The sequence below is a fragment of the Parus major genome, chromosome 12, assembly GCF_001522545.3.
Source record: "Parus major isolate Abel chromosome 12, Parus_major1.1, whole genome shotgun sequence".
NCBI classification, from domain to species: Eukaryota; Metazoa; Chordata; class Aves; order Passeriformes; family Paridae; genus Parus; species Parus major.
The window spans coordinates 13,523,519-13,540,177 of record NC_031781.1 but is presented as its reverse complement, the minus strand read 5'-3'; the positions used below and the strand labels follow the sequence as shown (position 1 = coordinate 13,540,177).

Genomic DNA, 16,659 nt, shown 5'->3' with positions numbered 1-16,659 from the left:
GAACAATTATGAGAAGGATGAATGAAGATATTAAACATGAAAAAAGTTCTGAGAAAAGCCACTTAAATTGAAAAGGATTTTCTTACTTCTAATTCAACATTACTAATTCAACAGCTGATAAGAATTCTCTGATCTCTCCAGCATGTCTCAGATTTAAACAATTTTAGGCATTTTTTGTATTAAATAGCCTTTCAAACATTAATCTTGTAAAAACAGAGGGAAATGCATATGCATTTTAAAACATGCTTGCTTCACAAATACCACTAAAGCAGGCTGATACAAAACCATGGTCTTGCAGCCCCTGAGGGATAAAGGCCATGACTGAAAAGAGGTCACTCCCCCAAAAGCATGCAGATACACTGCCCTGGAATATACAGGTGTCACATGTGGATGAGTGTTTAGGTCCAAAGTGAGAGCAGAACTTTCCAGAAGTGGGACATTTCCTGCAGACTGGGATTGAGCACTGGAGTATCTTGACCCAAGAAATGACATCACAGCCTCCTCCACATTTTGCTCTTCATGTAAAGCTCACCCAGAGCCTTGTGACTGATGTAGCTCTGGCACAGCATGAGCTGTTAATGTTTAATAGGCGTCTCCTGTATCCAGTGGTCACTGTGACAGCAGGGAACCAATGTTTATGATTCAACACTTCAAATGGAAATCTTAGATGTGGCTACCTCTCAACAGGAGGAAACATCTGAAGAATGTGTTTTTCTGATATTTTTACTTCCTGAGAAATGAAGGGTGCTTTCTGTATGACTCACATCCATGTTTTTCACTTGTGATATTTTTAAACTCTGAGATCCAGCACTGATTGGAATGCAAAAAGTGTGACTTTTCTCCCGTCCTACCCCAAAGGGCCTTTCAGCCAGGGACAGGTGACAGTAGGAACTAGGAGTGGGTCATATCCAGATTTACAATGCGGGGAGAAAGCTTAAAAGAAACAGCTTTAGAATTTATGAATGTCAGCCATATGGGAAAGCTAAAAGGTTTGATGAAAAAGAAGTACACAGACTTCTTTCCTATGAGAACATCATGTGTATTTGAAAACAAACAGAAAAACCCATCCAGAATAAGGGCTCCTTTCTCTCCTCTCCAGCCAAAACTATCTTTACAGTATAGATGAGAGTTAAATTTAAAAAAAAAATGTAGTTAATTAAATACATAATTCAAAGAGATATTCTCATGACAAGTGATCCAATGCAGATTTTTTACATTCATTTCCTCTCACTGGACACTCCTTCCCAAATTCTGCATGCTTATATTAGGGCACCATGGAGAAATCCACACCTGTCCTAGTTGCACCCAATCTATAAAGATCTGAATTCTCCAGTCCTCAAAGAATTAAGAGACACAAAAAAACCAAATACAACAAACAATGATAAAAGAGTTTCAATGCTTTGAAACTGTTCCCCAGAGTCCAGCTTCTCTTTCAGCTTGGAGGAGGCTGAAGGGCTCCTTGCTTGACCAAGGCTCAGCATAAAAATTTCACTGTTTGGGCTAAAATATCTTTAGCATCAGGCCAATGTAAATGCTGCCTTTCTTTAAGTACAGTTTAGTTCTTTTAAAGCACCATTCAAGAGACCTAAATGCCAGCCTCAAGCTCAGCCACGAGTAAGTGTTCAAAGGAAATTCATGGGCAAGTATTTGCTCTGGGCAAAAAGATTTTGCTAATGGTTTCGTAAAACTTTTTTTTTCTCCACAGGAGCAAAAAAGCAGAGGAAAGTTAACGCAGAAGAACCACACAAGCAGTCAGAACAACAATAAAACCTGGAAACTCAAAGGTAAGAGAAAGGTTTCTGCAAAGTCAGGGGGAAGGTGGCTCCAGACACTCACAGGATGCAGGAGCACACCAGGCTCCTCTGTACTGCCAGTGTGAAAAAACAAGAATGAATCACTAAAACATCTGAAGCAACTTCTTTTAAAAGAAATAACCTGCAAAGGCCTGAAAACCTGACTAACGATTAACATCAAAAGGGGTAACATCTACACAGAAACCTATTCAGTCTATACAAAAACGTCTCCAGCTCTCCAAGTGACAGGGAACACACTGTTTGCTTTGCAGCAACCCAGAACTATACAAGATACAGAGTTTAAATACATTTCCATTCAGATAAGTTATCTCTTCCCCTCCCCACCAGCAGCTTTTAAAAGATTCATCTTGAACTTACAGCACTGGAGGGTTTTTTCTTCTCAGATGTTTAATTCACTGGCATCATAAAGACCTTTAGCAATTTACAGTGTGAAGAGCACTTTCTCCTCAGACTGCCCTGCTTTGAGTCAGTTTGTACATTATGGTTACTTCATTACTTACATTGCATTACACAGGGGCAAAGGCAGCAGGCACTGCTCTCTGCAGCAGATGTGCCCCAGGGCCACACGAGCCAGATGTTTCCCAGGGCCCCACATCAGGAGCAGGGGCTGGGCTGCTTTACCCCAACTGCTCCTCTGAGCCTGGCACAGACCTCTCACCTTCCTTCTAGTGTGAAAGTGGGGTAAATCCGAGAAACTGCAGAGGACAGAGCCACATCAGCAGGCTACACTAATCCAAGTGTTGCAATTAGCAAAATGAAAAGACAAACTAACAAAAAAAACCCCAACAAACCACCCAAAAACCCCAAACCTATGGGAGACACCCAAATTCTCTTGAACTACAGAAGAAACATAGAGGAATCAGAATGTATTTCTTCCTGCTTCTTGTCATGATGGTCTCAGCTATCTGTCCTCCTGTAAGTCAGAGGGATGCAAGCCACACTCCTCAAACCCTCATGCCACACTCCCCCCATGTAGTTTTGGTGATAATTGCATCAGGGGTAGAGCAAAAAATTAGCACAGTTTAGCACCTGTGGCCAAGCAATGCACAAAGTTTTCACCCTGCCACTCAGCTGCTGTCTAACAAAATGGCACCTTGGGCCAGAAAATCCCAGGAGTTTTCTTTAGACATGCTCAAAGCAGAGCATTCCCACATCTTGTTGCCTGACTGCTGCTTCTGGGAGAGGTCTCATTTTCACAAGCACTTCCCATCTCCACATGCTACATGCTGGCTTTAATCACAGACAAATACAGGTGGTAAAAATCAGAATAGACTGCAAGAATCTCACCTTCCTCTTTGAAGGCACCTGTGCTTTCTTGGTGGGGTGGTGAGCTGCTACAATGCCAGGAGGCCAGTCCATAGGGAATACGTGACCACTATATGTGGCATGTTGAATCTGATTTTTCTGCGTACCACCATATGGAAGAGAATCTCAGCAGCATCAAACGTTTACCTAAACTCCATTAATGTCTTCTGCAAGCCAATATTTATAGCATACACACCAGTAGCTGCTGTCAGAGTGTGTATAAATGTTAAACTGAACTGTTAAAGAAACATAATGACAGATGTAGAGATGCTGAAGAGTGCAATCTATTCTAATTTATGATAATTTATTTCCATCATCTGGAGCCCTATTCAGAAGAGAAAGCTGAACGCATCCCAAAGCGCATCATGGGGTGGAGTGTAAAAATCCCCAGGAAAAAAATAAATTCTCCTTTAAATGAAGCAAGAGTACTCTTATCCTAAGACCCAGGACATGCTTAGCAATCTCTCTGTGCAGAAGCAATACAGATGTGGGGTACTCAAGGCCTGCCTTTTGGCAGCCCAGTGACACGCGGGTTTCAGCGCAATTTGGGAATAGCTGGGAACTGTTTGTCCCATGAGAGATGTCTGATCACTGCTGAGTCACTACTTTTGGGGGACTAAGCTGCACAATGAACATTTATGAGCTCTGTCAGAGCTCCTCCAGCTGCATGAACAAACAACTCTGCACCCATGGGTGGCCAGCACTAATGAGCACATAAATTTGAAGAGGGAAAGCCATTTTTAGAAATGAGCGAACTACGCCATGGTGAGCTATATGGCAGAAAGAGCTTTTCTATTTGATTTTTCAGCAACACAAGCTGTGCTGGTGCAGCTCTGCCATGAGACCCAAACCCCATCTCCCTCTCCAGTTGCTGTCATTCTGCTGTGAAAACCATGGTGGAGAGAATGAAAAAAGGAGAAGCGGAAAGAAAAAAGCGGTGACGGCACTTGGTCCCTGCAGTGGGGACCACCGCTGGGCCGTGGGAGCAAGGAGCTCATTTTCATGGCATCATCCCTGCCTGGGAAGCAGCAGCGGCAGGAGGCTCATAGCCCGTGGCACAGCCAGCGTCCCCTGCATATGTCAGCCCGCCGTGGAGCCAGCTCCTGCTGCCTGCCAGGGCCTCGCAATCTGGACAGGCACAGATTTTGTGCTGGAACGGGCGCCCTCTCCGCAGAGCTGCCTGCCACGAGTGACAGGCTGCCACCGCAGCCCCGGGACCGCGCACAGCCCACCGAGCCAACGCAGCAAAACACGCAGGCGGAGGAATGCTGATTCTCTGCTGAGTGGACTGTGCTGCCCCTGCACAGCTCTGAAAAATGCCACAGTCGGCCAGAAAAAGGGCTAGGCACACAATATATGCATAGACTACAACCCCAGCATGCTCTCATGGACTTAGATGCCAGATGATGATTTTCAACCAAAACAATTTTCTGCATTTGAGACGCACGTGTCTTTTTCCAGAAGGGTTGTCATCTCTCCAAAAAAATCTTGACTTTTCTTTCTAAGTGCCAGTGCTCAGGGCTTGCAACATCTGCCCTGGGAACACCACTGCTGTACCTTCAGCAAGCTTGGGTTGGCCCCTCACACTGCCCCTGCTCTGGAAATCAGGTGTCACAGCCAGACTACATCATTGCAATGGGCAGAAGGGTCCCATCACTGACTTCTCCAGAAGGAGTGAGCCTGGGCATCGCAGCAGGGCATGCAGTGGAGGAGAATACAGCCATTTCTGTAGAGAACATCTCTTTACAGAAATATTTTTTGTTGAATTAATGTAGTTTCTGTCACAAATATTCCTCTATTTATGATCTCACCAAAGTGGCATTTTACAAAGATTAAGAATTATTTTTCCCTCAAGTAAATGAAATTTCTTTTCCCAAAGCAGCTCTACCAACGACTCCTTTTGATGCAGCAATGACAGTTTCTTCCCTGACATCTTAGGAACAACCCACATTGCAAAGGACAAATATTCCATATGGTCCTCAATCACCTTCCCCAGCCTATAATCCACAAGGAAACTCTTTCCAATACCTTTCATGCTGCTCTGTGCCTGGCTGCAAGGAAAGGCAACTGCTTGCCAAATGCTCCCAAACTGGGCACTTGGCTGGGATTAATCAATGCATGTGCCCAACCAACAACATAACAGCATTGCTTCTGCTCTCTGACTGAAGAATCAAAGTTTATTAATTATTCCACTTGAAGTTAAATCCCTTTTGCAATAAAATCTCCACTCTTGGCCTCAACCCTCTCAATGAGTAATTCCATCAAGGAAACTCTTCTTGCAGCACCGTTCACAGAAGATTAAAAAAAGGGAGTCAATATGTTTAGAGAGAAACTCTACTGAGCCATACTTGTAAGTAATCCCTCTGTCCACATGCCCATGGGTCACCAGTTGGAAAAGGCAGCTTGCAATGCACTCAGTACTTGGCAGTGAGCAGCTTTTGCACTTTTATCCATCCTCAAATGCATCCTTGCATCTGCGTGAAAGATTAGAACAAAATGCTGCTACGACACAACAGCACACACCATGTGTATCAGCTCACCAAGATCAAAGGCACAAAGCAGTGAAGAATTTAATTAAAATGTTAAAATTAAACAGGAAGGCATCCATTGTTTAATTTTTTGGCAGGCATCTTCATTCAAACCGGGTCCTAATTCCATTCCAGCACGCTGACTGCCCTTGGAGATGGCAATCAGGAGAGCTCTGCCGGATTTATCAGCTGCTGGATTTGGCGGTGGGGGAATCCCACGCTTGCTTTGGCTTTCAAGCACAGTCCCTAAAAAATCACTAAGAGAAACTGCTCAGCTTCAAAGGATAATTACTGCTATATTCATATTCTCTAGTAATAAATCAATTTCCAGTATCCAACCTAAGCCCCTTGGGATGGGCACAAGATACACACCCAAGAGCATCATTCCCCCTTGCAGTCCCAACAGGGAGATGTGACCTTGCCACATCCAACCACTTCAAGACACCCTTCTCTCCATACAAAGGCTGTTGGAAATGTGGTAAAAGCTGATGCAAAGAAGTGGTGTTTTGTGTGCAACATGGCATCTGTGTGGGGAGGAGCAGGGGTACACAACGATGCAGTTTTAGATCTTGCATGCAGATAGGGGCCTTGTCTTGTTTGGTTTTGCTTTGAGCATACCCCCAGCACACAGCCAGGGAGAAGATTATTCTGAAAACTGTTCAAGCAATGCTCAAGTTTGCTTGTTCAATAACTCTAAGATATTTCTTGGCTTCCTGGAGTATTTTGGGTTGAATTCTTAAGGCAGCCATGGACCACACAGCCCACCTCAGGGAGGCTGAACCATGAAGCCAGATGGCTCCTTGGTTTTTGGGAACCTAAAAAGAAAGACTTTTCTACTTCTTTAATACTATTTGGGATGCCACAGAAGCTTTTCACCTAATATGAAGAATGTCAAATGCAGTGTCAAACATGGGACCCAAAACAAGCACTCAACATACATGTGACAAAGGATTTGAGCTGGGGCTTATCACTTCAAGTCAAAGATACTTCGGATTTGCATTACCTGAGAAATTACACAGGAGGAGAGAGCATTAATATCAGGAAAAGACTGAGGACAAACACAGTAAACTTCTCTTTGAAATTCAAAGAAATACAGTAGAGCTGTTACTATAAATTATTTCCTGATGTGCCAATGATCTTGCTGATGTTTGATAGCATTTCACTTTGAAATCTTCTGGGCAGAATTTCACCCTCAATACATCTGACTTTTGAGTACTTCTAGTGAACTCCAGTCAGGCTGTTCCCAGCACTCTCTGGTATTTCTCATAGAATGAAGATCAAGTTGACAGATTGGGACTTTTGCAAGAGAGTCAAATCAGATTTATTTCTGACAGCAGGTCTGGGACTGTACACCTCTCCTCTGAAAATGTATAACACTTCATTGAAATCTTCCTGCTTCAGTTTTTCTCCTGCTTCCTTAACACTACTTCACTCCTGCAAATTTTGGTGACTATGATAGGGTCTTCTTATCAAAGAGGTTTCTCCAATCCAGTAAAAGCCCTCTGCGTCATGGTTGGATCACTAAGAACATCCTGAACAACTTCTGCCTTGCATGGCATGGCCAAACTGGGCTGGAACATCTACACCAGCACTTATCCAGGACCTGGAGCGCTCAGAGCTCCCCACAATGTTTACCCATGCCTCAGGCTGCAGCACTTTCTACTCCCCACAGTATCAGCCCAGCAGCTCCCACAGGCTCTGCCTCTAACACAGCCTTCTCCCAGATGCTAAACCATTCAGGAAAAGGCACAGACAGAACAGCTTGCTCAGAGAAACACATTTATCTATCCATCAGAACATCAGAAAAAAGGAAAGGTAAAACAATAAAGGGCAATGAGCACATTAATTCAGCCTTTCCTGAGCCTTCTTCCTGGGTCATGCACCTACCCTGCTGCTTTAAGGGCCAAAGCTGACATTCATCTTGTGAGACCTTTCTGCTTTGCCCTCAACACTGAGGTCCATAACATTTGCTTCATGCCACAGATGGCTGCTCATCTGGAAAACCCTCTCTCCTTAGGGGCCACGCCAGACTAATCCTCTGCTGATCCTTCTCCCCTGGCAGCATTATGAAAATACTTCACCACGGCAGAACCGTCCGACACAAGACTCTGTTCCCTCCCATCACAACCAACCTCTGAGCCTGACCCACAGGAGTTCTTCCTGCACCATCCATTCCAGCTTAGGTCTGAGCACTTGCAAATGCATGCAAATACCCCATCCAAAAACCTGGAGCACGCACCCATGGATATGCCTGCATCCATAGGCTGCTAAGGATGCAACATCTAATATTTTTGTTCATATAAAATATTCTTAGATAATACTTCCTTACTTAAATAAATGTTATATATCAAAGCCTTTCAATGACATAAATAATATCTACAATTAAAATAATTGGAATCCCCATCATTTTATGTGATTTAAGATTTTCCTTAAGACCGGGAAGCACTATTAGCTATTTTAACTGAGCGAAGTATTCAGTACTGCTTCCAAACACAAACTTGAGAACTTTCTTACAATGGCCAGAAGATAAAACTGTGCAAATTAAAGCAAAAGCTTACAGTTTGCCTATATTCAGTATTCTTTTGCTTTTGCCAAAAAGCAAGCACACTGTCACCTTAGCAACAATGTCACACTTTGCAGCACATATGCCACTTTGAACAAACACCTTAAACACAGCATCTCCACACTGTATGTTACTTTCTGTAATATTCTTAACAGCACTCTGTAGATCCCCCCAGGAGTAAAATCCATGAAGACCCCTCTGGCAGCTGCTGGGCTGGACAGCCAGCCAAGTGCTGTTTTCCACACTGCACCCCAGGCCCATACTAAGAAGCATTCTATTCAGTGCCCAAGGGGAAAGCTGGGCTTGCAAAGGTGTAGCTTTGTCTTCCACCACCAGCTCAGTGTTACCTGCTTTCTGCCTCTCCTCTTTCCCTGCTCAACACAAGGTCCTCTCCCCTGGAGCAGAGTGGAGAACTTCACCAAGCAACATCTCCTGCCCCTTAGGATCACACACAGTGCCATGAATGCAGGTTAAGCCAGGGACCTGAGCATCCAAATGATAAAAAGGGTTTTATCAGAAGCAGTTCCAAGCCTGTCCTCTCCCAACTGCAACATCTGAATCCAGAGATGTCAACATGCAGGGCTTTTACCCGGAGCTCCAATTATGCAGATGCTGATTTACAGGAGTGATGACTGAAACATCGCCCTCATAAAAATTGTCAAGGAGATTTTAACTGTGTTTGTCTAATAGCAGAACCCTCTATCTCCACACATCTTACTGCTAGTTTGAAAGTCAGATCATTTTTGTTCTTCTTTTCATAGAAACCTGGTTTGCATATATAATCAAATTTAGCATTAATGAGTCTCTTTCCTCATCTTCTGTTCCTAATGCTTCAAACAGCTGCACTCAGATAAGAGCAGCCATTGATATGGCTTACCATGAGATTTTACCAGTTTCTCCCAGGTGCTCCCACACTAGCAGCACATAACTCCAAAAAGTCCTGCTCCTGGAGCCCTGTCTCTCAAGCATATGTGCCAAGCCTACATAACTATTTTATACCAGGTCACACTCTGGGTTGCTTGAGAAACATCAGAATTTAAACAAATTATTAGGTGACCTTTTAAAATCAGCTCTTCCATGATCACAACATGGTCCTAAAATGGAAAATGGTAGGCATTTTCCAGATGAAAGATGTCATTTATTTGCAATGTGGCCAGGCACTGCTGACCTTTTCTCTTCCCCTGTATCAGCATTTGTACCATTTTAACAGCAACTTGCTGATAAACACAGTTCTCAGTTTCCAACCAGATATGCATGCAGATAATCACAGATGTGAACAACAAAGCAGTCAGTCCTCTGCAGACTGCATAAAACATGGGACCACAAGACAGATATCCTATTCTTTCACTTGTGTTCTGGGTTTTCAGTCTTCAGAGCTCCCATCTTTCCTCTGCTACCTTGATCTAAAACTGTATCTTTTTTCAAAGCCAGAGATTTCTGAATCATGAGACTTGTAGAAGCTGAGACTTTGAAACCACAAGGTAAAACACCACGTAGGCACTGCTAGTGCTTCTGGTGCCTTTATGGTAGTCCCACTGGCAGAGTGACATATGGCTTCCACATCTGCCCCCAGTGAGACTACAAAAACTTCTCAGATCCTTCCTACTGCACACCACAGAGTCTGATGTCTAATGGCAAAACCCAATTCCTGCCTTCTTCCTAATAAAAATAACTTGTCTGACAGAGTTCCCTGCCTGCAGATTACCCCAATAAGTGCTCAGAAGTTGCAGGCCCAAAGCCAAGGACAAATGAAGCCTGTTCCCAGGGCTCAGGTCTCTTGGATGCTCACATCTTGTTGGTTGATCACAGCAGTTTTTGCCTGCCCAGAGCTGCAATGTATTTTGCATGCATTATACTAAGCTGCCTATAAGAAATCATCCAATTAATGGCAGCTTATAGGGAAGGGTTAGTTATACGGTAATTACCTTTCTAATATTAAAATACCATAGAAATGGATTAACATTTTTTTAATTTAGTAGCACATGTTTTACTGACCTGACACTACACATACAAGACCACTGAGGTAGCAACTGGGACCCAGTTTACAAGAACAGCCAAGTACCTACATCCCCAGGCAGACATCAGAAGACTTGACAATTTTTAACATGTGTATATGCTTGTTACACATCAAGATGGATGGGCCCAGCACCAAATGCAGCATCTGATCCTGGCACTGTATAAGCAAAATCGCCAGGCAATAAGAAGTATTACTTTTTTTTAAGGCTTTTCTTTCAATATGTGGGTAGAGAAGATCCAACACTCAACTCTTCCACCCTGCATCCTTGAGAAGCAATAAGCTATAGCAAGCTAACCCTGCTCCATCAACTAAGTCTGCCCACACCAGAGTAGCCAGCAGCCTTCTGGTTAAGCAAAGGCCAAACAAATATATGGAAATATGATGAAGAGTCTGAAGCAACTATAAAATATCTCAGGCCTATAATACACTAGACAGAGCAAACTACTAATCACACATGCTTCATGCAAGCATTACCTTCTTATTTCTTTCCCATTTATTTTCAGCATCTCAAGATATCTAGGCTTTTCTAGGGCACACTTGAAAGCACGCAGCTACTTATGTCCATTCATATGCATGCAAATATAATCCAACAAAAGCGCTCCACGGCCAGATGAGCAATCAGCACTAGGACAAAAGACAAGACTTATTATCAGTCTTTCAAGATTCAGATTCCCTCTGCCTTCTGAACACACATCTGTGTGCAAGGCAAGAGGTGCTAACCCTTTCAGAATCTATACCATCAAAGCAAGCTTGACTCTTGCCAGGCAGGCAACAGCCTGGCCTTTTTCCTGACTCACCAGTCAGGTGATCACAGCACGAAGAAAAGGAGGCAAAGCAAGGTTAGCTTGGTCTGTGTGCACCATACACAGATTTTTCAAACCATCTTCATCCAATTTCCCCCAGAGATTTGTCATCCAAATGCCCTGCAGTGCTCTGGAACTCTTTGGTACATCCCATGAAGATGCTAATGAACAGTGATAAAAGTCCACCATGCAAGGCCTGCAATGTGTTGGTTTTTTTTCGTTTTTTTTTTTTATAAAGATAAGAAATAAAACAACTCAGACACATTTGAGCTCACTGAACATCCTAATGTTCACTTCCAAGTTGTCCTATTAAGAAAAGCCATAACATCCACAAGATTTTTCTTGCAACATAAATAATTCTTCATGCCCTGATAAAAGCTGTACTGGCTTACACAAAATTAAACATACACCCACAAACCCCACCACCACCACCCATTCCCGCCCCACTTCCCCCCAGCCTAGAGATACAAAGTTCCCATTTTTACAAAAATATTTTTGCCAGTAGCAGCCTGGGTACAGCAGGTTGTTCCTATACCCAACACACTGCATGGGGAGAGCTTTGCTTTTTGCTTTTTTTAAATTTCCTCTTCTAGGGTTCCAGAGAGACACCAAGTGCAAAACAAATAGACCGAAAGTGACAAAATTGCTTGTCTTGCTCACTTTTTGCAGACCCCAATAAAAACAATGTAAACACATCCAGAGAGTCACAGGACTGAAATTAATCCAGGGAGATGAACGAACTTATTTCTTCTCTTTCATCTTTCCTTATTCATTATTGTCAGGTGCATGTATAAGAGAGTTATTTTTCAAATGACGTTGTAAAAGTGTTTGTGACATTGCTACTGGTTGTAGTGCCACAGTGGATTACCTGAGAAATAAGCTTCAGAAGAACATTCTTCTCATGCAAAGATCTGTGGAGTAACAGCCAAAGGACTAAAGAGGAGCAAGAACAAATATAGCTTCTGAACAGCTCTTCCCTGCCCCAGCATATGCCATGAGTTGACTCAAAGCTGGAAACACCCAGGCCTCACCCAGTACAGCTGTGTGCATTTTTCCAAGCTCAGATTTGTCATCACATGCTTTATTGCCACGGTAGAGCTCAGAAAATGTAACTCTTGCATAATTGCTACAAGTCAGTTTCTTGGGTTCTTTTCTTTCTCTTAACCTTTCCCAGGCGTGAGCCAATGTTGTCTCTTAATGGTTTCTAAATGCAATTTCTTGTCGGAAAATAAGATTACAATGTACATGGGAAATACAAATGAAGACACATTACAGTGCTATGAATAGCCAGAAGAATCAGCCTTATCTCAGCAGCTTCTCTCTGGGTGTTAGGTGACCATCAAAGTAGGAAATTGAGAAGGTCAGATAAGGTCCCTGCTCCTCAAGACAGAGGTCCATGTCTGAGCCAGACTAGAGGTAAACTGCAATCTGCACACCTAAAGACCAATTCTGCAACAGCTCCAGTTTCACATCTGAGAAACCCACAGCCACTTCAGTTGCCTCCAGACCAGCAGATGTGTGCACCCACAAACACAGGAATTTCAGCAGCAGAGGTTCATGAATTAAGTACACCCCAGAGTCACTATTGAGCCACCCCAACCTGCCCAAACAACAAGAGTGAAAATTCAAGGCTGGACTGCATGGACAAGCTGAGGACATTTTCAGCCTGCACCACCTCCACCCTACCAGCCTTTCTGAGGAACTCCCACAGCTCTGCCATCTGTGCTGCAACACCACAGAGCCTCCCCCCAGGCACGAGAGCCACCCAACGCCCAGGATCGCTGCGTCACCAGATGGGCTATGAACTTTATTTCCTTGCAGATGCAATCTAGGACTCAAGTGGGAGGTATTAAGGGGTGTAATTTGACTGATCTGATCAAGTGCAACAAGGTCTGTGAGGCTGCCGGGGGACATGGAATTGGACACAGAATTGACTGGAGCATTTGGTCTTCTTTTAAAGTTTAAAATTATGATTAGGCTGATAAAAGGAGTCTGAGGGAGATGTGGGCAATTAGTTGAGACTGGAAATGGTAGAGAAAGGTGGACAACGGTTTGGAGGCATGGTGAGAAGAGAAGAAAGATGGGAGTAATAAGATTAATTGAATAGAGATGGAATTTCAGTAATCCAAAAAGCCTTTCAAGTATATTAAAAAAAAAGTAAGGTCTTCCACACTCTGAAATATCATAAACTGTACTTAATTCTACTTACTCATACATGTCAAATGGAGAGAAAGTAATTTCTCAGATCGTCTTAAATGTTAACACACTCTGCACCCTTCTCCTATACTCCCTTATTGCCAAGGACAGTTCCACTGGGGCCGTGTCGGGAGAGCTGTTTACGCACAGCGGCGTGTGCACGTATGTGTACACACACAGGCAACGTGCACTTTCAGCAGCCAGAAGAGTTCCACTTGTGGCTTCCAACCATGAAAAAGGCAGCTTTTATATTCAGCTGTTGGAAGAAGTTACAGACCCAGGAAAGTGCCAAGAGAAGAGTTCCCACTCGCTGTCCCGAGGATGCCAACACACTGACTGGGGCGGGAACGATTTTCTCGATGGCACAGCCCATGCCCATCAGCCCAGAGTCCTTCCCAGAAGGGCTCGCTTCCCAAGCTCCATCAGACATAGCCTCATCAGGCAGACAGCCAAAAGACCACGCTGCCAGCGGCTATTTGCCATGGGAACGGCTTTGCTCCCCGTTCTTCTGCCCCGCAGTGAGCGCTGCTGAGTGGCTGAAGCACCCTCCGACCAGCGCCCTGGGCTCAGCCCCTGGATGTCCTGACTTCTCCTTGAGGCAGGGGCAGCAGTGCTGGCTGGGTTTGTAGAGCTCTGGGCAAAGAACACAAGGGACCTTGTCCATTCACTGTTGCACACAGGTGACCCCACTGTGGGGCCACCCTGTCCCAGGCCATGGCACCACCACATCACCATCACCCAACTCCACAGGACCTGATGCTTCAAGGTGCCCAGCGGGGAAGAGGAGCTGCTTCTGGTGAGCAGGGACAGAGACTGGGATGAGAAGCTGCCCCCAGCACACCAAAACACCCCCTCAGAGGCACCCTGGTCCAGGCTGCACGTTGCAGGTGCTGACATGTGGATAAACGCACCCACACAGGGATGCGCCCCCCAAAATACACGCCTTACATAATTCCCCAGCCAGTCGGCGTTAGGGGAATGTGATTAATCCTCCATGACATGTTCTGAACTTTCCGTTCAGAGAGGCTCTCTGCTCCCGCAGACCTACTGGCGATGGATGTCATTTGACCTGCAGACTTCACTACGAATGAGCATCAGAGCAACACACAGTGACATTGCTCCGCACACCAATTATCTGCCTCCTTCCCCGCTCGGCCCAGAGACAAGTTTGCTAAATGCATAACGAGGATTTTGTTTTCCTCGGTGTTGGTTGGTGGAATTTTTTTTTTATTTTTTTTTAAATTCGTTTACAGCCAGCACAAGGATGGGAGGGGGGGGTAACCCACAAACCCAGCCCTCAGCCCGCCCCGCCGGCCGCAGCGCTGGAGGACGCGAGTCCCCGGCCCCTCGCCCCGCGTCCCCGTCCCTGCGCCCGGCCCAGTTCCCACCTGTTCCGCCGGGCGCGCACTTTGGCGACAGCCCCCCCGCAACCCCTGCCAGCCCGGGACTCACCCACTCCAGCACCCTGAGGAAGGCCAGCGGCTCCTTCACCACGCGGAAAGTGCCCGCGGAGGCGAGCTGCGGGCAGAGAGAGGGGTCAGCACCGCGCCCGCTCCGCGCCCCTCAGCGCAGCCCGCCCCCCGCCCGCGGAGCTCCGCGTACCTGGTCCACCGCCTCCATGGCGCCGCAGCCCCGCGGAGCGGAGCCGAGCGGCGCGGAGCCTCCCGGAGCCTCCCTCCCGCCCAGCCAGCCGGGATGCGCGGCGCTGCCCCCGCGCAGGCCGGGCGGAGCAGCCGGGCGGGGCCCGCACCGCCCCGCGGAGCCGCCCGGCCCCCGCCCGCTGCCCCCGCCGAGCCGGCACTTTTTATAGCGGTGGCCGTCTTTTTCAAATTACTGTTGTTATTGTTGTTGCTATTTTTTTTTATTTTTATTTTTTTTTAAATTTTATTTCTGGCAGGAAGGAGAAGGAAAACATCGGGAAAAAATAAAATTAAAAAAAAAAATAAATAAAAGAAAACAAACTGCCTCCTGACTGCACGCACAGAAACTATTAATATTGTAGGGGATGGTACCCGCTGCCCTGTGCTCTTCCTTCCCCTTTCCCCCTCCCGGGACGAACGCGCTCGTCTCCCCCGCGGCCGCAGGGCTGCAGCGCTCTGCTCTCAGCCCTCGCTCCCTCCCGCTTTTCGAGCATTTCCTTGACAGCAGAACCGCGTCTTCTGCCTTGATGTTGTCCTGGCCTCGTTTCCCAGCAGAGCCGTAACAATTCTAATGCATCCCGGGTGGCACAGCCCGGCAGGAGCGGAGGCTCCCCGTGTCCATCCACGCTCACCGGCAGCACTCCTTGTGGCATTAAAACGGCACTGTGAGGATTTTGCGATGGAGCTAAGTCCTGCCCCAGTAAAGGCTCTGGACACAAACCCATCACCCCGTTTAAGAGCACAACAGCCTCTAGATTGAGAGCCCGAGTCTGCAAATATTTTCAGATTTAACTTCACTGCCACCCTGATAGCGGGTTGTACCACCAGAAGAACACCAGCACTCAAATAGGATTTCGGCCATAAGTAGGTCAGAGATGTGCCTAAAAAATACCTGAAGCTTTTACTCTCTTTAAGGAATCAGCCATCTGCAAAAGTTAAATAAGTCAATTAGTTTTGCTCAAACTAAATCTCTATTATAAAAACCACAAACAATAATCTAATTGCACTCTTGGAGTAAACAGGATGGGAGAGAGAGGGGGTGGGGGGGAGTTGGAAGGACATTAATTTATGAAGTTTTCACTGGAACTTGAGGCAGACAATTTTGTGTCAATATTATATATCTGGAACAAACTCAGCTGAAGTCTGGTAGCAGTGGGACTGGGTCCAGATTTTTAAAAATGTAAATTTTTTTTTTACCATATCAAAACTAGCTTTCAGGTCAGAATTACATTTAATTTTTTTCAATTAAAAATTCTTGTATTTTCTGTGTTCCTTTCTTTCTACCCTAGGAGAAAAAACAGGGGAGGAAAATGGATATTTTTCTTATAAAATATTATCAAGCATGATTTTATTTATTAATATAACATCCTCTAGGAAATACAAAACATTTCTCAGCAATTCTAGGAACTGCCTGCTGGTGGCCCGGTGCTGTGGGAGGCAGAGTCCCCTTACAGAGGCAGAAGGACAGAGCATCCATAAATCTCCAAGATGCACAAGCAGGCAGGGATGCACAATCATCCATCTGACTTCCAGCCAGAACTTCTCCCACTGGTACAGAGATGCAGAGCCAGGTCACTGCGAGCCACCTGCCTTCAGTTCTCATGCCTGAAGAAGAAATTACCATGGAATATCCCGTATTGGGAGGACCACAAAGATCACTGTGTGTGAATTAGTCTAGTCCCCAAGAGCAGCAGGGTAACCATTCTCCCCCCTGCAGAGATTTCCTGCTCTGGTGTCTGGTATTCCCACCAACAAAGCCCTTGGCTGTGGGAAGTTTCATCACTTGCTGTTTA

The 16,659-nt window shown here is 45.4% G+C and overlaps 1 protein-coding gene across 1 annotated transcript in view; it reads right to left on the bottom strand.

Annotated features, from left to right (window-relative positions):
* The window catches only part of SYNPR (synaptoporin), a 98,679-nt gene extending 83,739 nt beyond the window's left edge, over positions 1 to 14,940 (bottom strand). The window contains exons 1-2 of the mRNA XM_015641242.2: positions 14,829 to 14,940; positions 14,679 to 14,744 (exon numbers count right to left, since the gene is read on the bottom strand). Coding sequence (XP_015496728.1) covers positions 14,679 to 14,744; positions 14,829 to 14,846 — 84 coding nt within the window. The 5' untranslated portion in view covers positions 14,847 to 14,940. The remainder of the gene's footprint in view (positions 1 to 14,678; positions 14,745 to 14,828) is intronic.
* Between the last annotated feature and the right edge of the window lie 1,719 nt (positions 14,941 to 16,659).